General features: G+C 35.3%; 1 protein-coding gene across 2 annotated transcripts; it reads right to left on the reverse strand.

The window, feature by feature from the left end:
- Window positions 1-2581: 2581 nt before the first annotated feature.
- LOC129000102 (ras-related protein Rab-40C-like) lies at window positions 2582-15952 on the reverse strand. Of its 2 annotated transcripts, none has more exons than XM_054426998.1 (5): window positions 15598-15952; window positions 10349-10542; window positions 8916-9035; window positions 7468-7570; window positions 2582-6797 (listed from the first exon to the last, which is right to left on the reverse strand). In XM_054426998.1, exons 1-5 carry the CDS (start codon window positions 15764-15766, stop codon window positions 6580-6582), a joined length of 804 nt encoding a protein of 267 aa, XP_054282973.1. In that variant the 5' UTR covers window positions 15767-15952; the 3' UTR covers window positions 2582-6579. The 2 variants fall into 2 exon arrangements, with proteins under 2 accessions (XP_054282973.1, XP_054282972.1); XM_054426997.1 differs by having other exon boundaries at window positions 15592-15952.
- Window positions 15953-21243: the final 5291 nt, after the last annotated feature.

Genomic DNA, 21243 nt, shown 5'->3' on the forward strand with positions numbered 1-21243 from the left:
AAGAAAATGTGTTCATTGTAATAAAATATCAATACAGTGTTTTTTTTATTTAAATGCAAAGAACAATGGTCAAAGACCGTATGTTTTGTGTTAGACACACTGATTTTAAAATATTTCAAAACAGTTTAAAAAAATTCCATGAATCACATACAATTATTCATAAAATAAACTGATTTCAACTACAGAATATACACAAATAGCACTACATACTAATAAAGATCAGATAACAATTGAATAAAATTTAAATGTAGCCTACTGAGAATCTGAATTTTTCCTAAAAACAGTTAATAATTCATAAAACAAACCTGTTACTTTTATAATTTACTTTGATAGATACTTAACAAACAATATTTTATAAATTTTTTAAATTACATAGATTTTTCCCATTTTTGTATTGATATCTCAATTCTTAAATATAATAATTATACTCTATTATCAATTCCCACCCTTTACTCCACGCCTCTTTAAGATAATTGCCAAGTGCCTGCCAATCTTTGCCATTTAAAAATTTATAAAAACTCATATTCATTTAAATATAACTTGTTGGACCAAAATTGACGTATCTTTTTTTAAATTGGACATTCTGCTATAAAAGGGTACACGTTTCATCCCGGTTGAGATTACATAGTGGACATACATGAATTTTATTTTCCATATAGAGTTACCTTTTTATTAGACGACCCCCTTTATGTGTAAAAAATGATTTTAGGGATGGTTACGAATAGCCAACAACTTTGTTATTTCTTATGGAATACGCTGTATTTTAGTATTCTTTTAGAATTTAAAAGCTATTTTTTTATTCGTGACATTTTTTCTCTAAACCTACCCCATTGAGGAGTTACAGCGTGTTATATCTAAAAGAAAGGCTTGTGGTGTACATTCGGCATCCTGTAGCTCATAAACGAGTAAGTTGAGAGAGAAAGTGCAAAGAATAAATAAGTCACATATAAGTCCTCGCTCAAAAAAATATATAAAATACTTTAAAAAATACTGATTTTGTTGTTTTAAAAATGGCCACCATTTTCAAAAATAGTAGGTTACTTTGATATTGGAACAATTTATTTTATGGTTTTTTTATGTAGATGTGATTTGAAAACTTGTTTATTCTTTGTATTTTCGCTCTTAAACTTACTCGTTTATGAGCTACAGGATGAAGGATGTACTCACAAACCATTTCTTCTTCGATGTAACTCCTAAACAAGTAGCTTTAGAGAAAAATGTCAAGAATAAAAAGGTTTAAAAATTGTGCGTTTACATTCTAAAACAATCATAAAATACAGGGTATTCCATAGGACTAACAAAGTTGTCAGCCATATTGGAAAATGGCGAACATATTTTTAAAATTCGAAACCACTAAAAAATCATCTTAAAATAAAGGGTAGTGTCCCATAAGAAGTTAATTCTATATCTCATAATAAAAAAGTTATCTATTGGTTCACTTTAGGTGAGACACCCTGTAAAATAAAATGAGGCTCTGGTAAAAATAAAAATTATTTTTTATGTTTTTTAACTATGAATATTTAGGATACCATGGTAAATACACTTTTTGTAGAATATCGTAACGCAAAATGATTAATAAAAGATTGCGTTATTATCCTTACCCGTTTTAAAGTTATAGCTTAATTTCTAAGAGACTGTAAATTTATCTAAAAGGGGGGGGGTAGAGGAAAGCACAAAGGGGTAGGAGTGGGTACTTTTGGGAAAATACTCATCTCAACATGGTCTAACAGCATAGAAAAATTCAGCTTTCCCATAGTTACTTACAACATCAAACCTATATTGACTGTGGGCTACGTACCGTCCATGCGCGCCTCGGTACTACTACGAATTTTCCACGTTTACTCATACTGAAATCAACGTAGCTCTGTTGTTTTTGCACAGATTTCTTTAAACTTGGTGCTGTTGTACTACTTGTTAGTTTTTCTAACCATAAATAGTTTGTGACATGCCCTAAACAAGCGCAATATTTCCGATATTTCATTTTAAAGTATTTTTAAATCTTATTTTTTGCAATAAATGTTGATTAGCGCCTGAAGTATAAGAGATAGAAGTTAGGTTGCAATAACCTTTTTGAAAGACAATATATTTAGGCGTAGATAAACGCTTAAACCACCTTTCTATCATTAACCGTTTCAGAGTTAGACGCGGAAACGTAAACCACTGACGCGCGCAACTTCCCCCCCTCCCCCCCGAGTTGTGACCACCCTAGAAATGCGACATCATCGATTTTTTTCATCTACTAGATGTCCCCAACAATAATCAAAAGTCAAATTTTGTCAGACTTTCAGTGCATACTCAACCCGTTTAGCGCCTGGACTATATAATAGTATAGATAGATAGATAGATAGATAACATTGATTTGTTCTTGGTTGCTATGGTTAGATTCACCATTTACACTGGTGGTGTTACAAATTAAAATCACATTGCTGCTTAACTTTGATATATGCGTACCTAAAACTTCATAAAGGGATATGTCTGGTTCAAAAGTTGATATTGCAATTAGGATTAAAAGGTTGTATAAAGTTTAACAAGCTTTGAGGATCTTTTTTAAACTTTAAGGGTTACAAAAATGAACTCACCATTACGTAATTACAACAATTTTATTTGATATTACAATGCTAAAATATGACGAATGGACAGATTCAACCAATTCGGCCCTTTTGGATGGATTAGACATCAATCATAAGACAACCTATCATTCTGCAATTGTAAAGGACTTTCTAGGCTGACGATGCTCTTCCTCAATCAACAATAAACATTGAGGTAATTTAACCTTTACCAGTGACTAGATATTATTAAGCTTGAGCCATTTTTCTGTCCCTAAGTGAAGAAAGTCCTTACAAGGCACTCTGAAGTTTCTCAAGATGTTTAAATGTTGTGGGAGATTTCACTTTCAAAATACCTTTTGAGCCAGTCATTTGTAAAAGAATTGTATTGCAAACTTTCAACATCTTGAAACACTTCAATACTTTCCCACACAATAAATACAAATCTAATACAATCTAAATGTAAAAATGTACAATCGAAACTACAACGAATATAAAAAATGTACAATAGAGTAAGAAACTAAGGACATGACAGGACATAAACTCAAGAAAACAACACAAACGTTTACAAACGTATTTACAATGCCAAACTTTGTGACGAGTTTCAGAAGTCTCACATTTTGTGCTGGTTAAAATACTAAATAAGTTAATGGGTTTTAAAAATTCATAAAAAAACTGTTTGTGCTAAACAATAACAATTTGTTTATCTACAACCTGAACAAAAGCTAAATATCACTGTTAAGAGTGTTAAGTAATTGTAATAACTGATTTGAAATCTATATTCTTAAGTTGTCAGCACAAAAAATGCTTTCAACTTTCCCATTAATTTGTACTATTATCACCAAGAAACAAGTATGTTTGAAAGTATCATAGATTCTTTACAGTTTTATCAATCAGTAAAATGTGTAAGTAAAAGCTGATGCAAAACCTGTGGGAGAAGCTAGTTGTCAGATAATTCCTTCAACTTCGGAAATCCGAATAAATCGTTCTTCCTATACCAAATAAAAAAGGTTGGCAATTTTAATGTTTAACTTTTATAAGGTTAAATACATACTGTATGTCAACTTAAGGTGTGAAGTACTGTTCTCCTGTTTCATTTATTAGTTTTAACTGGTAGGAAGAATAAAAAAATTACGTAGAAAAGGTTGAAGTAGGACTAGGTCCCTGGATTATGTACACACCAGCGTTATGGCCTTGACTTTAGTGTTTGTTCTCCTTAAATGTTATATATAGTCTTAAATATGTTCAACCTATATTAGCAATGACAAGTTAAAACCCTAGAACTGTTCGCAAAACTGCTTTCCTTCAGCAAGACGGCCAAAACAATTAATTTAACGGTAAAGAAGGTATCCGTGTTATGGTCTGTATCTAGAATCTCTAATATTTTGTTTTCATTTGCAAAATCGCAGTTATTCTTTAATACTTTTGACTGATATGGCGACCATACAAATGTAGGTATTTTAAGGCAATTATGAATGGAGATGAGTGTAGGATGAGTGGTGCGATACGTAGTCTTGTTGGTGACTAAGGCTGACATGTTCCTAACTGTTAATTAATAGCCCATACAGCCAAAGACAACTAAACTAAGGGGCCTACAGTTTATATTGAAATCCGAACCTCATTTTTGCCTAGTAATTTACGAATTGCTCTAATTATCAGGATAGTACTGCGGATAGTAGTAGTACTCACTAGTGTGAACGTTAATTCACACCAGGGAGTATTGCATCCACTGATCATGCCTATAGATATCCACAATTCATGACTACAATTCAGCTACTAAGCTTTAGAATATAGCCATAAATAAATATAGACTGCCAAAGGAAGGTTCCACGATGTGCCACTTGCATGCTCAGTGTTCGTTGATTTGCTGCCCTAGTCTACTCACTGTCTGCTACCAGCACTACTACCCTTGCAAAAAAAAGGCTACAAAGTGGGCTATCAGACCCACTTTTCAATATGGGTGAAGGACAAAATTCTCAAATCCCGTAATTTTAACAAAAAAGCCCATTTTTTATCCCTGGAAATCTTTTAAACACGAATAAATAACGGAACAAACTCCTACTCCCCGGATTCTGGGGAATTCTCCAGAAGTTGGCAATCTTGGCTCCAACTACCAACTTGGCATGGTAACGCTCACTAGCACTTGACGCTGCAACGGTGTGCGCCGAAACTCCTAGCGGTGGACGTCAGAATATATGCTAACCCCAGCACTGCTGTTGGTCTAAATTCAATTCTTTTGTCTATGATATAGCCTACCTTCTAGAAATGCTTGTTAACATGTAGTTTCCTTTGTTTTGAGAAATAATTGTTTTAGTTTACAGAACAACATAGCAGTTGGCTTATTATGTCTATTGCTTTGTTTTTTTTTTACTAAAATAGGCCTAAATGATAAAATATTGGAAAAGTGACATTTGTGGAAAAAAGCTAGAGGGGATGAAAAATGAAGACAGGTTTTGAAAAGCTCTTGGTGTGACCGTAAACCTCAGGTTTGGGTGGCCACATTGGTAAAGTAGGTCAAAAAGTAGGTTTAAAGTAGGTCAAACTGCCAATAGAACATAAATATTGAAAAAAAAAATATCTTGCTAAAGGTTTACAATTAGCTGTGTCAGTTTTATTTCATCAGCTCTTGCACGAATGAACCTATTTTGTAGCAAGATTTTAACTGAATATGTTCATATTCATTTGAGATGGGGATGCCACCTATGTGTATATTTTAACCCAAATATGAGTGAAGGATGAGTGTAGAATGGAGTGTGATGCCTTGTGTAGCTTTGTTACTGACTAAGACCAGCTGTTTCATTAGTCAGGACATTTATTGAAAGCCCGATGATTAAGGACAGCTGGGCCTATTCACATTTACATAGTTACGGTAAAACATATTTGTGAGACATGGTTGCCAGTTCTAGGGTTAAAACTAGTTCTGACAATATGCTTAAGTTTCACAATGTAACTATATTAGTTAAGAGTCTCCATCACAACTCTGATCGACTTAAGCACTGTTCACTGTTTCATTTAACAAATCATAAAATAAACCTTCTATTACAAGGAAATTATAACAATAAACTCTACTAGAACGAGACTATTGAAAACTTAATTTTTCAACAATAATGTTGAGAAAACACTTTTTAATCTTGAAAATGTTAAAGAGAATTTTAGTAGGCTATAAAAATCTACTACTACAACAAACAACCTTAACATATTTTTTGTGCTCTAATGCATGAACAGGCCAAAGTAGACTGGACATTTCCAGCCTGTAGTTCACCTATGGATTGATTGATGGGAGGGTGCAATCTATAGGTCCAGTCAGTCAACCGAGAATAAGTAAACTGTTTTAGTTTGCTTGTTTATGGATATATTTTGATCAAACTTGGCAAATTTAATTTATACTAAGCTATTAATATAAAAAAAACGCCCTTTATTACCCTCCCTGTAGCAGCAAACCTAGGTACCCATTAAACCTAATGTCACTTAAATAGATTTAAGTGAAAATCAAATCAGGTAAATGGAAATTCTCTTAGTCTACAGGTGTGCTGAGGCGGGGGTATTTTTTACCTGTAAAATAGGTCACCAAAGTACTGACTCCCAGATTTCTCATACAGTAAATTATTATCTAATTTCTTTAGAAAACTGGTTGACTGGTTGAAATTGTTGGTAAACTCAAAAGTGTAAAATCATTTAACTATTCGTTATCCTTCTATTGTATAGACTTCTATCTTATGTAGGTACAAAAATAATGTTTATTGTGTTGTAAATTTTTTTTTGTGCTTTGAACTAGACACATGGAACTCTTTTCCCAGGTTGTGCATCCATTCCTTCTTCCTTAATTCCTAGCCAAGTGATTTTTCCTCCAAAAAACTTATTGTTGTATCCAACTCCTTGTTGCTAAAAAAAACCATTTGACTGATGAGGGTACTTTTCAGCACCAACTAATAGTACAACAGAGCAGTGATGAAGACTCTTTACAGATATCTAAATGCGAAAATCTCGTATAAAAACATTTTAACCTACACAGTTGGCATCACTGGTGCGGGTATCACGACACAGAGCAAGAGTGGCGCGGGGTGGGGTGTGGAGGGGTGGGGGGTTGTGGTCGCTTGTCTCCTCGGCACCGTGGCGGCATCGTAGTGAATGATGTCAGCGCGTACGACCGCAGGTGATTCTTGATAGTCGTGGGGAGGGGGAGCTGGTCTATGCCGTAGACCGTGGTGCGTGCAACAATACTGCGGCAACACAACTCCTGCAGACTCACCACTGTAACAGACGTTTAATTGTAACTCTTCAACAATTGGCTACTCGTTAACAATTTGAATAATTGTTCAACTCACTTCTAGTGTCCTAAGAATAAAAGGAATTCCATTGCCTTCTGTAAGGCAAACCAGGCTTATATAGTCTTGCACTCGTTTTACATTTTTTTTTATTTCACTCTTAATAGCCATGACAACAACAATTTTGTGAAATCTCTTTGTCTACACTTAAAAATGTCCGGGGACAAAATAAATGTTGTGTGTGTGGGTGTGTTTTGTGTTCTCTATAGTTTACCTGTACCAGTACTTCTTCTAAAGTAAGATAGGTGCTATCTCTTCACTCTACTAATCAAAATCCTGGCCTAGAGCCTTTCCTTAAAACAACTACATACCGATACCCTAGGTAATCCTTCATAGACTTTCCACCTCTCAAATAAGAAACGAAGGCCTACAGAAGAAATACTTCTTTGCCATTACAGTCCACCAACTGACCTTGTACGGATGGAAGCCACCCTACAGGCACACATTTTGTTATCAACCTTATAACAACCTTTATCGACCCAAACAACCCATGTTTAATTCTTCCTAACGTGAATGCTTACAGTACGAAGCAAGAATTATTATAATTTATTTAATGTTGATTGAATTGGATCAACACAGCATGTGATAAGTCATACCTTTGTTGGACCGCCAAAGCCTCTCCATACCGTTGCGTTGCAAGGCCCTTCTGGACAACTCACTGAAGCTCTCCCTAATGTTGAAGTCGCACAATGGGCTGACCTGCAAAACGGTGAATCATCACAACAAACTAACTGTGATAGTTGGCCTTAAAATAAGCTATGGTTTGTCTACAATAAAGGGCATTTTGTAATTAGTAGAAAGGGCAAGTTGTATTAGGCTGAATGGTTTTTATGGATTGTTTCCAAAAAAATTATAAAATAGTCTTCCCTAGACTGCATATTTAGCTATATTCAAATCCTTTAATATTCTAAAATAGGTTTAGGTTACTTGTTTGCTGTCTAAACGATCCTTAGGTACTAGTAGTACTATGACGACTACAGCTGTTTCGTGCTTGTAGAAAAATAGCACATGTTCAGGTCAAGAATATCTTACTAATAATCCCTCATGAGGAGTTCGTAAATTTTGACACTGAATGAATACGAAACACGGTGCCGATGAAAGGTAATTCACGACTGTTGCGTGTCGGCATCGTTGACCCCTACCCAGTCGCAACTTACCTTCCAACATCGCCGCATCTCTAGGGATTATTAGTAAGACATTCTTAAGCTTAAGATGTTCTACTTTTCTACAAGCACACAACAGCTGTAGTCGCCATAGTAGTACTTGTACCTAAGGATCGTTTAGACAGCAAAAAAGTTACCTAACCTAGATTAGTTTTTTTCCTAAGACAAACCTGAGGTCAATTCATCGTGCCATTAATATTATAAGAACAAGTTCCTTAAAGTTAGATGGAAGAAATGTTCCCTGTGTTAGCAGAAATCTTAGATAATTAAATACGTCATGATTAAGCCCACTTGAGCAAATCTTATGGAGATTTGAAATAATGTTTTTGATAGTACCAGAAACATAAAGCCCCTTTGAACAAGAAGTATGTCGAACTGTTTGAAATTAACACTAACTTAATTTAAAGCAGATTATAGGATAACATTTTTTATGTTAACCTCCAGATTACATTAAATAGGTTTGAACATCTGCTTATGTGTAGGTAATGTAAGTTGGTAGTGCCGCAACTAGTTTCAACTTCTCATCCCCTAAGGCTTTGAAGGTGACATAACCGCTTCACCAGAAGGTCGTTGATCAATAACACATTCAACTTGTAGACAGACACATGAAGACAAACATTAAAACTAGACATTAAAACGATTATGACAGTAACAACGGGAACGGGGAATTGAGTGACACAACCGGATGGATGTAGAGATTGAAACTAGTTGCAACCCTAGCAACAACTTGGATTGGGCACAGAAGCAGGTAATTAAACCAATTGCTGTATGTTAACATTTTGTACAAAAACATAAATTACAGCCATTTAAATAGTTTTTGCATACCATTTAAAATTTAAGTAAAACTATCAAAGTGAAATGTCTACATCTGTCAAACTCACCTCGAAGAAAGCCATGCCGTTGCGAGATGCATATGTTTCTGCGTCCCGTGTGCATACTTGCCTCTTGAACGCAAGATGCAGACGGTTGCCGACCAGAACCTTGGGAACCCCAGGAGCATGCTGCAACATTCAATCATTGGTTATTTATAACATTATAAATTTGGAATGAATGTGAATGGATTCAATATCAATATCCTCAAGTGAATGCAGGCCAAAAATAAAATTCAAATTAAGAAGGCTATTAAACTTTTTTTTTCTTTAGATGAGGATTTTGAGGCAGATAGGTTTAACAGCAGCTTACTTTACAAAGAAAAATTGCAATGAAGAAAATGCTTTGTAAATGAACAAATTCAATTTTCTGTGCTAGTAGCTTTACTACTAAAGAAAAAGATTGTAGCTACCTCCAAAACATTTACGTGTTTTTGTCCAAAACATTTACGTGTTTTTGAGCATTTTTATCTATTTACATCAATTCGGAAAATCTGTTGTTAAAACTTATCCACCTCAAAATCCTAACAAAGGCTTACAAATTATTATATTGATGAAAATAAGTAGGATATATAATAATTTGGATCTCTAAATATCATAAAACCCTTTATATGCATTGGATACTTATATGAAACAGATTATTTTGGCATCAATGTTCTATTAGACCACTCCATAAAAAATAACTTGTTTAAATCTGTATCTAGCTGTCAAACTATTCAGACGATTTAGATAGGCCTATGAGAGAAATGAAATAGGCCTAGATACAGATATGTTATTATTTTCCTGTTAGTCAAAATCAAAAGGAAATGAGTAGGCCTATGACAAATTAAATATATAAATTTAGTTTCTGGTTCAGTAGTTTAAAAGAGCAATTGACTCAAAAAATGAGTCAATAATGAGGTTGTGATTATTGTGATATGAGTCACATAAGTATTACACATATGAGACCATTATTATAAACTCAGGAATCTAGACAAAGGTGCTGAGAAAACGCTGCTAGCATTTAAAAACAAAGTACTTTGGAAAATCTTGGGACCAAAGTAGAATAGGGAATCAAGCATAATAAGGAATTAAAAGATTTGTTTCAAGCACCTGATGTGATTGCTGAAGCAAAATCTAGATGTCTGACATAGACTGTAGGCCTACAGTAAGCCTAACAAAGAGGGTGAGGGGATGAACATATCATAAAACCAATATAGCTTGAAGGAAAAGTGGGTCTAATCTGCAAATGTTTGGGTTTCTTTCATCCAAAAAGAGGCCAAAAACTAATGTTAATACTAAAAATCAGATAGCTTAATTCCTATGGGAAATTCGCTAAGAGTTTAAATGAAAAAGTAGACACAGGATCTGAGGAAGTGGGGGCAGATTGTTGGGGGAGCTAAATCTCTTCTTGGATAAAAATGGTCATCGGAAACTGATTGATACAAAGCCATATGTCAACTCACATTCTCCACCTCCTTGAGCCAGCGGTCCAGTCCGTCGAAGGACCATTTGTTGGTGATGTCGTAGACCAGGAGGATGCCCTGAGCGCCGCGAGAGTACGACCGTATGATCGTACAGAACCGACCTTGGCCCGACGTGTCCCATAACTGCAGCTTCACTCGCTTGCCGTCAAGTAGGATCGTTGTGGTCTTGTAAGCTGTAAACATGAACAGATTAACTTCAGTTTAGGATGCTGAATTGGACTAAGGCTAAGTTAAATCAGCAATAGTCAACTCCATTAAAGTCTAACTTGTTCAAATAATAGCCAGGAGAAACAAATTAAGCACCGGTTCATCATTGATCTGTTGAACTCACAATCTGTTAGTATATGAGTGAAGGGCAAAACTTTGATATCTGAATCTGTAATTACTTTTTAAAAAGTTAGTTAAATCAATTGTTAAATTCAATCCATATTATGTTAGGCCTAGAATTTTGGATTTTGGTAGGCAAAGTATGCTTACAGTACCATCGAATCTATATTTTTATGCATTGTTTAAAATCCTAATAATGTGGAGTCGGATATCAAAATTAAGTAACTTTTCAGTTAACTTACGCTACATCACAGATGTGTAAATTTTTCCAGGATTAGGTTAGGTACCAGTATGATTTTAATAGGCCTAACTAAATTGCCTAAGTAAACAGAGTTTACACCCACAATGAAGGATAAGATTGAATGTGATTTAAAGATAAGACCAACTTATTAACCACTGCATAGCATAGTAGGCCTCAGCTTACACAATTTGAAATTAATTTTACTTATCCCAGATTATGCCCATTTCCTAGCAGAAAACTGATTTAAGTTCAGTGTGCTAGCCTATTTTGAATTCGCTTAACACGTTTGCTGCGTTGTATGTTTTCGTGCATTATTCAAATGGTGCGTTACGAGATGTATAGGTCTCGATCGCTATGGTTGCCCAGACGCGATATGAGACCCCGAAATTACGTTGCTCAGTAATCGTTTACACATCATAACCTCACAAATAAAGGAGAGAGAGAGAGCACTCTGTGTTTGTTTATGTGAACTAGTACAATGTTGACAACCTTCAGCCAGCCCAGGAATGAAATATGACGTAATTGTACGAGACCCTGAGATTTTGTATCACACAGCTAGCCTATAAGACCAACAGATCGTAACATTACATCTGTTGTGTAGTTAATTATTTATTTGCATTAACTCTTTTCCTACAAAAAAAATGAAAATATGTGTTTTCTATTTACGAATAACGGTAGGCTACCTAATAATAGTAACCATAATGAAATACCTAGATATTTTATCTTTTGATTATCACTTTTCATAATAATGCGTTGGTACTTTCCTAATATAATAATGAATGATCCCTTTAACAGGAAAGTACCAATGTGTTTCCTTATGGCTGATTTCAGCATAATAAAATACAAATGAAAGTAGGGCCTACATTATAATTTAGGGGTTGGCAATGACCTAGAAATGAGCGCGGAGTGGGGGAAGAGGTGGGTGCGACCTTGAAGCTATATATTAGACTTGCACCACTTCTCCAAAAGGCTCGCAAGGGGGATTCCAATCACAGGACAATGATACAAAGCTGTTTTTTGGGAATTCCTTGCCCGGTTTGACATTTGATTGTCAGTTTCCACGCTTAAAAACTTTAAATCATCAAAAATATCATTTGAAACCACAATTATTTGATATTGATTTGATATGAAATACTAGGGACCAGAAGAAATAAGTTATTCATTTAAATTCAAATTAATGCCATGATTTGCATACCATTTAAAAATCAAAATACAAAATTGCGCAATCTTGATATATGAGATCATGACCTATAGGGCCTACTACGCATCCGGTAGGGCTGTTTCAGAAGAGAAGCACGTCGATAATTATATAATTATGTGTGTCTCTGACGAGGTCTATTGTAATCAATGATTATTTAATGACCAATAAATTACTTGATTACTTGAATTACTTGATTACTATAAATTGATGTTCCCGTAGTTGAAAACAATTATTTTGTGAATCTATAAAACATTAGATACCAACTCATAAAGATAACAACTTAAAAAAAACATCATTATTCTTTCTCTGTGTTCTTCCATTCATTCTTGGGTTTCCTTTCGTTCACGCATTCGACAAGTTGTTAAGTTTAGGTACTAATCACCAGTGTTGGGGAAGCTACTTTTAAAATGTAGCTAGCTACAACTACTGCTACATTTCCAAAAAAGTAGCTTAGCTACAGGTACAGCTACAGTTACGCAAAAGTAGCTAGCTACAACTACAGCTACATTGAAATGTAGCTACAGCTACAATTTTAGCTACTTTTCCAAAGACGTTACTTTTTATTCCACGCACATTAGGTAAATGTAAAATTAATTGCAACTACATTTTTACTGAACAAACATTAAAAAAATGTCAGTAGGTATTGTATCTAACATTAATTGGAAAACAAATTATTCCTAGATTGTATTTAATTTTTTGGCATTATAAACCTAACATTACAACAACAGAACCAAATAGTTCGGTGTCCCATCATATTTAGTAGGCCCTACTTATTTTTAAATATTGCATTATTTTTAAGCATCTTAAATGTAAATTTCATTAAGTTCAAAGGACATACAACCAAACTATATTTTAAAAGCTCATTTTATTTCTTTAATATAGATTCATTCATAGATGTCTTATATCAACAATTAAGACCAATAAAACTGTAAAACGATTATTTAAAAATACTTTGTTGTGTTACAGAGCCTAGCCTACTGAAATTGGAGTTTATTGCCTTTCTTTTAATGTTAAAAACGACATTGCTATAAACTTTTAAGTGATAAGTTACTTGTACTATGAATAACACTTTTCAATGTCAAGAAATCGTCCTTTATTGTCATTATGCATAGGGCAAATTGTGCTTCAACCTAGTTGGTACAGAAAACAGTATCCAGTAACTTATCCTGAAATCGGCTTTTAATTTAAACATGTTGAAATTTGTAAAGTAAAAATAACATGTAGGCCTACTTTGCTATGTAACAAGTTGGCTATAGTAGGCTCAGTTCTTGCAAGGACTAAACAGATATATTCCTAATAATTGAACTTGAGACTTGGTATTCGTCTTAAACCATAGCATAGCCTAGGAATTAATAGTCCTATACAAGAGCTGTTACCAGGAGCAAACTATGCTATTTTTTTTCAATGTAAGTTTCATGTTATATGGAGATTTTTTCGTTACAATTATCATTTAGTCCATCCATATCTTAAATCACATCAGGTAATTTCCTCTTTGTTAATTTAGTAAACCTTTGAAAAATCTTCGTAATCTAACCAAGGAAGGGCTTGTGACGATGAACCACAATCAACAGCTGAAGCAAAGGTTGATAGACCAGATTTCTCATTATTTTAAGGTTTAGTGTTGGTTTCCATTAAAATCCATGTTGAAACACTATCGGTATAATAAACAAACTAAATTGATTACTAATTTCCCTGTCAATCACTTGCAAGCATTCAATAGCTTCTCTTGTCACCGGTAACGTTTAAACGTCGTCTGCATCTAGCAATTTTATTTTATCTGACAGTAATCATAGAGTAGTAAATTAAGGAAATGAGAGCCAAAAATGTGGATAACACTCATCTAATGGCCTCCATGTCCACACAACGTTGTTATAGGGAATGAAACGGCTGCAACCAGCTGTATGAAGCCAAGAAAGTAAGGCCTAATTTTTTTTTTAAATCTCAGTTTGAAAGAGGTTGTTTTACGTAAGGTTGAGGTTATGTTATGATAAAAATCACTATCTCAAACAATGATAATGTAGCGAGAAAAGTAGCTAAAATTCCGCTACAACTACTTTAAAAATGTAGCTAGCTACAGCTAAAGCTACAAAATCTTAAAAGTAGCGTAGCTACAGCTAACGCTACAAAAAAAGTAGCGCGCTACTGTAGCGTCGCTACTTGTAGCGCGCTACTTCCCAACACTGCTAATCACCTGCAGTAGTCTCATGTGGCGTTTGGAATACGGTAACTATTTTTGATACGAGATCCACAGGTCTCATATCGTAATAAAGAAAAAGTGTATTAACTTATTTCAGTGTGTTAAAAGATCTATATAGCCTATCTGGTACATTTAATCTTTACTACATAGTTGTTTCTTCAATAAATAAGTCTATGCATTCTGTATACCTACGGTACAAGTTTAATTTGTTTACAATAACTGTAAACCTAGGCCTACCTACAACGAAATATCGTTTTTTTTTTTTTAATCAAAAAATCACTTTATTTAAGAACATGAAATAGGTAAGTTACTTATACATGAATACATAATCATTGTAAGAATAGTATTCCCTCGAATGGACTACAAGTCTGTGCTCGAGGGAAGAAACCGTGTTGTAAGAAAATAGGCTAACTTAAAGGGAAAAGCCAAATTATGGATCCCACACTACGGGCTAGGTACGATACAAGACCTAAGGATCTCTTAACACAGTGAACAAGTTAGGTACCTAGGCCTAGGCCTTACAACTAGCCTAGCTAAGCACATTCCTTTAATATGTTAGGCCTATTCCAATTTTGGCTTGTAGACTTAGACCTAAGTTAGCCTAAACTTGGAAAAACATAATAAACAAAGCCTATGCTGCCTAGGCCTAGGATGAACTTGCTCAGTTACTAGGTCACAAATTGTGGATATATACCTATAGGCATGATTTATTTTATTTATTTATACCTCCAACGGCATGATCTGCGGATGCAATACTCCCTGGTGTGGATTAACGTCCGCACTAGTGAGTACTACCTACCACTATCCGCAGTACTATCCTGATACTTAGACCAATTCGTAAATTAGGCCTACATTGGCAAAAATGTGATTTGGACTCCACTATACTTAGCCTTAACTGAGGTACCTTAGGCCTAGTTGTCATTGGCTGTAAGTTATGGCCTGTTAATTAACAGCTGTGTCTAAGGAATATGTCAGACTTAGTCACTAACAAGACTACAAGATCGCACCACTCATCCAAAACTCGTCTCCATTGATACCTAGGCCCTACTTGGCTTAAAACACTTGTTACATTCGTATGGTCACCATTTCTAAGTTAAGTAGGGGGGTATTAAAGTATTAAAAATAGGAGTAACTTAGCTTGAAAGTACATAAACTTAGGCCTATTATAAAAACTTATCATTACTAACTTAACATAGGCTATAACTACTACAACAGTTAGGGTAGCCTGAGACGTCAAATGAGAAAAGGATACTAACACCTACCACTCCCGCTACAAAAGGGCGATTCGGAGGAACCGTCCTCAAGTCCTTCAGCACTTAATATTTCTTGTTTTCCAACGTCACTGTCACCTACTAGTAAAAATTTCAACAAGTAATCATATTGTTTCTGTTGACATGAAACAGTCTGTTGCATTCTTTCGTCCGTTGCCATAACATAGGCTTACACTTTTATTTCTCGTACGCATAATAAACGTATTAAAAATAATATTAAATACAATCAAATGTTGCAATAATAAAGACACAATAACTCAAAGGTAAAACTACACCATCTCGACAACATAAAAGTGCACAATAGTTCAACTTATTGATTAACAATAAAATATGACAAACACACGAAAGGAAGCCATTTTTATTTTGATTTTGGTTCCTCCTGCTGGCTGCTGGGTTGACTGTTGACTTGCTTTGCTAGAACGAACACCTGGTTTGGTTAGTGATTTTCAGCTGCTACGAATTTTCAAGCACAGATAGTGTCATAAAGATCTTTTATTTACAAAATTCCACGTATCATCATAGATTATTCATGTCATTTGGGAGATGCATAATCAATGATATCACCTACTGTATTTCAGTGAATTAATACAGTTGTTAACGCTTTCAAGAAAAACATTAACTCCCTTAAACAAATTCTTCCTTAAGTTTTGATTAAAATATAAGCTGTAAAGTATAGATATAAAACATGTAAAAAAAATCATGTATGTTAAAAAGTGCAACCTTGAAGAAAATTATAAGTGGGTTCAAAAACAGCCTTCCCCTCTACAGTTTCTATTGATTTCATTGAAGAATAATTGTTTATTGAATTTAGCAACAATAAAAAATATCTATCTTCTTTATTGTCCATTAAGACCGGTACGACGGGGACGGACATCCTTCCCTCCATTGTTTACTAGGGAGCTAAGATGTCTTGTAGCAAAAAAGAAACGAGTACATACGAAATTCAAGAAGTTCCATAATCTTACTGACCTGGATAAATTCAGAGCCAGTGCAAAAGGCTAGCAAGAAGAGTGTGCCACTCCGACTACATCAATAATAGAAGGTGAGAGTCTAGACAGTGACCCCAGTCTTTTGGAGCAATCTAAGAAAATCGCCTTCAACGCAGGAAATTCTTCATCTAGGCGACAGAGTCGCAACTAATCCACTCGATATTTGTGAAATGTTCGCTGAGTTTTTTCTTCCATAAAAAGACCACCAGTGAATGAAGTCCCGGACTAGTCATACAATATGGAAATCAATTTGGCAAGCATAACTGTTTCAGCATTCAAAATTGAGAAAAAAATAACTTAAGGATCTTGATCCTAAAAAGGGGGCTGGACCAGATGCGATACCAGCCAGTCTGCTCAATTATTGTGCTGAACCCTTGGCTCCAATAATAACTCTCTATTTCAACAAATTTTTGCGAGTGGGAACATTATTTCCAAGAGGGGTTCGTTGTACCAATTCATAAGAAAGGTGATTTGTCTGACACCAGAAACTACAGACCGATCATCATTCAGCCAGCTCTAGCAAAGGTTTTTGAGAGCTTGGTCCTCGATAGAATGTCCTTGCCTTTGCGATTAAGAACTATATAATCACTGAACAGCTTCAAGCCAGCCAGGAAGATCAACAACTACTAACCTAACCATATTTACTGGTAGTATCTTATACGCATTTTCCAATGTAAATCAACTGGATTGTATCTAACTTACTTGGACTTCATCAATGCATTATTTGATATAATCAGCCACCCGCACCTGTTGAACAAGTTGAAGGCTTTTGCTCACCTGGGGGTAAATTTCCAGTGGGATAAAATTCCGGACCGTTGGTTTGCTGGCCAGGGGATAAATTTCCAGGGATAAAACTCCGGGTTATACATTTTCAGCTAAACTTATGAGGGAAGTAAAATTCCAGCTCGAACACTCCTGTTCATGGGCGCCCTGGCTAAAAAATTACACATACATTTAATAACCATAATGTTCTATTATCACTTTTATTAATAAAAAGTAGGTTTAAGAAATTATAAAAGTAAGTTCATAATGGCCATTTCTAAAAAAATGTTTTAAATTTATGTTTCAATCAATAGGCCAGTCAATATCTACATGAAAAAAGGCAAACATCGCAAACGCGCATGTATCTACGATTTTTTTATATGTTGTTAGGTCCCCTAAGAGTAGTTTATACCCAAGTTTGCAACCCTGAAAACCCTGTGCTACTCCCATGATACTTGAAAAACTGTAAAATTCCGGCTCTTTTTTTGTTTTATTGATAAAAACTAGTGAAGGAAGAGTTTATCAGGTATATGTGCCCTATACTTTTTGTAAAGTTAACTAAATTTGCAACAATTGGAACCCATTTTGAGCCCTTTAAGTCCATTTCTTGCGGATATACAGTTAGGTAACAAGAGGAATATTTTTTTAAACATTGAAAGATTATCGGTAGGCTCATTTACCAAGATGCGTACCGGCTGAAGTAATGGTCATAGAGAAAAGTCTTTAGGCAAGATTTTGTAGAGAATTTAATAAGCTTTAATTTCATTCCAAATTGGTGTGTCTAGGCCCTATAGCTTCCTAAAAAAAATTATAAATATTAAAATAGACTTTGCTTTAATGATGTCATCAATGTAGGTACTGACTACTGTTGTTATTTATTTTTTTTAAGAGTGCAAGAATGTGAAATTGACATTTTATAGATTTAACACAGGTTGAGGTTGGGGTGGAGGTTGAGTTGGGTTGTCAAATGGTGTTGGGTGGTCTACATCCTCATCTAGTACGATAGGAGTGATGTTGTTGCAATTGTGTCCTTGACAAAAGAGGCATAGAATAGAACACTTGAGCCCAGCCTTTCTGCAAGTGCACGACCCTACGCAGCCTTTTTTTCATTTGCAAGCTACCATTTCAAAGCAGGATGTGAGGAGCGGGCTCTACGCACATTGTGACGGGCATTAAACCTTGCTCAATGGTGGTGGCCCATTCCTAGTCACACGGTTTTTTATCAACCCATAACCATTTTTTCACCTGATGGTAGGTCCTCAAAGAATGATATCTTGCAGTCTCTGTGTGGGGGGGGGGTTGAGGCGGGCAAGGTTGACTTTTGCCGTTGCTGCCGATTTTATAAATGCTGTATATCGAGTGTTCAGCGTTCCCTTGTACTCTCCATAGAGGTTCGTTAAAATCTTCTTCCCAGCATTTCCTACTTCTTCTTGGTTGGTGTTTTGGCAAAAGAAAATGCTGTCAAGGTCTATCCATTCGGGGGTTTTTTTAGAACGTTACACCCCTTCATCTTGCTTTGCCAGAAAAGGGCAGATGTGGTGTCACACCTACAAACAGCATGCAGGAACAAAACCATCTCCCGTGGAACATGCATTTCTCAACATGTGAAAGAATTTACACTCTGATCCACCTCTCCCAATTTCTGAAGTACACGTTCGTCTGTCCAGAGCTTAATCCCTTGAGGAGCACCAGTAAGACGACATCCTCCCCAATGGTAAAAAACCTGATTGCACGACGAACTCTTGGAGAGGGCAGTCCTCATTATATCAGCATCGGCGTCCTCTTGAGATTGATGTATTTAAATACCATGCATCTCAAATTCAGTACACAACATGGTGATCAGTCGGTGTTTGTCAGATTCATTTGAGAGCATTTTTGCTTTGGGACACTTTGATGGGTGTTGCATCAAACAAAATGTCACTGCATGAGAGAGAAGTAGAGCGTCACAGGAGTTCAGCTGATTTAGTGCTCTTCATAGCTGCATCTTGAAGGTATCCATCAAATACCACAGCAACGTTTTTACCAAAGTGGTTTAAAGTGGTTACTATGAACGCTTCGTTTTCTGGGATGATGTTTTCAGTGAGCGGTGTAAATGCTGAATAGAAGGAATATTTTGTGCACTCGCGCATTCCTTCTTCAGTGAATAAGGACAGTGGATACGGTGCTAGCTCATACGCAAAATGCTGCTTCAATGGTTCATCTGATTGTTTTGTGACACAGACCCTCTGGAATATGGTAAGGAGATCAACATCAACTCTCTTGTTGAATACTTTTACAGACCTGGTGCCTGACGTCAAGGTCTTCACTTTGTCCTTTTGTTTAAAAGTCACTTTACCAAAGTTGTTACCAACATTTTGTTTCACTCCTCCTGCTCCCAGTTCTTAAGCTAAGTGGCAGTTGATATCAGGGCTTCTGACGATACCACTGTGGATGAAAAATAGGCGATCACTGACTGGGAATGGAGGGTTGGTTTTGAACCAGATCTTTATTTTTTTGGTGTTTGCAGTGTCTCTCGCAACTGTTCTATGGTCAAATCTGTCCACAAACCAGACCAGAACTTATCAGACCGACGTATAGTGAAGGATCCCCTTGAATGTGCGATACTCGTCTGACTTCATGTGCTTTTTAGGCCAAGCATGTATTGAAGGTAGAGTCCAAATCTTTTAAAGAAATACAACCCAAAATACAACATTTACGCAAAATATGGTATTATTATAATTTAAAATTTTTGTGAAACTGTAAGGTCTAGACACACCAATTTGGAATTAAATTAAAGCTTATTAAATTCTCTACAAAATCTTGCCTAAAGACTTTTCTCTATGACCATTACTTCAGCCGGTACGCATCTTGGTAAATGAGCCTACCGATAATCTTTCAATGTTTAAAAAAATATTCCTCTTGTTAACTAACTGTATATCCGCAAGAAATGGACTTAAAGGGCTCAAAATGGGTTCCAATTGTTGCAAATTTAGTTAACTTTAAAAAAGTATAGGGCACATATACCTGATAAACTCTTCCTTCACTAGTTTTTATCAATAAAACAAAAAAGAGCCGGAATTTTACAGTTTTTCAAGTATCATGGGAGTAGCACAGGGTTTTCAGGGTTGCAAACTTGGGTATAAACTACTCTTAGGGGACCTAACAACATATAAAAAAATCGTAGATACATGCGCGTTTGCGATGTTGAATGCTGTTATTGACTGGCCTACAAATAAGTAGTTAACTCACAGATGTATTATTCTTTTATACTTTAACAAAACTTTACTTTAAATTTATTTTACTTTCTAATTAATTGTCAGGCTTGAGGATTTAACCATATACATTATACATAAGAACTTAAATAGCTTATTAGTTTTTATGTTGGCATAAATATGAATACTTACCCTCCTTGATGCACAATATACTATTTTGTTTTCGTTGGTTCTATGGGTTATCAAATAGCGTAAAAATATGTATTAAAACACTATATTTTCAGAGATTTTCCCGGGGAAGACCCCGGACCCTCCCAGATTTTCATTAGACCTATATATTGCACCCCCTGTTTGAAATCATGCGGGCACCCATGCTCCTGTTTTTTATTTGATTTGTTCTGATAAAATTCAAAACCGTGAAATGATGCTTTAATTCCAACGTGAATTTATTCAATTCATGTTGTGTGACCCAAAAAGTTCAGGTGCGGAATTTTACCCTCGTTGGCTGATACACAAGTTATTTTTCTCTGGGGGTAAAATTCCACTACCCCTGGATGTGTACAGACTCCAACGTTGGTCCAATTTGATGAAATTTGGTATGTAAGGTACTGTACTACTAATCCATAGTATCTCTAGGAATTCTTCCATAATATATATATATATATATACTAGCTGTTGTACCCGTGCTTTGCAAC

This window comes from Macrosteles quadrilineatus, unplaced genomic scaffold (genome assembly GCF_028750875.1).
Source record: "Macrosteles quadrilineatus isolate MER2022 unplaced genomic scaffold, UCM_ALF_1.0 Scaffold_8__2_contigs__length_117827958, whole genome shotgun sequence".
Lineage (NCBI taxonomy): Eukaryota > Metazoa > Arthropoda > Insecta > Hemiptera > Cicadellidae > Macrosteles > Macrosteles quadrilineatus.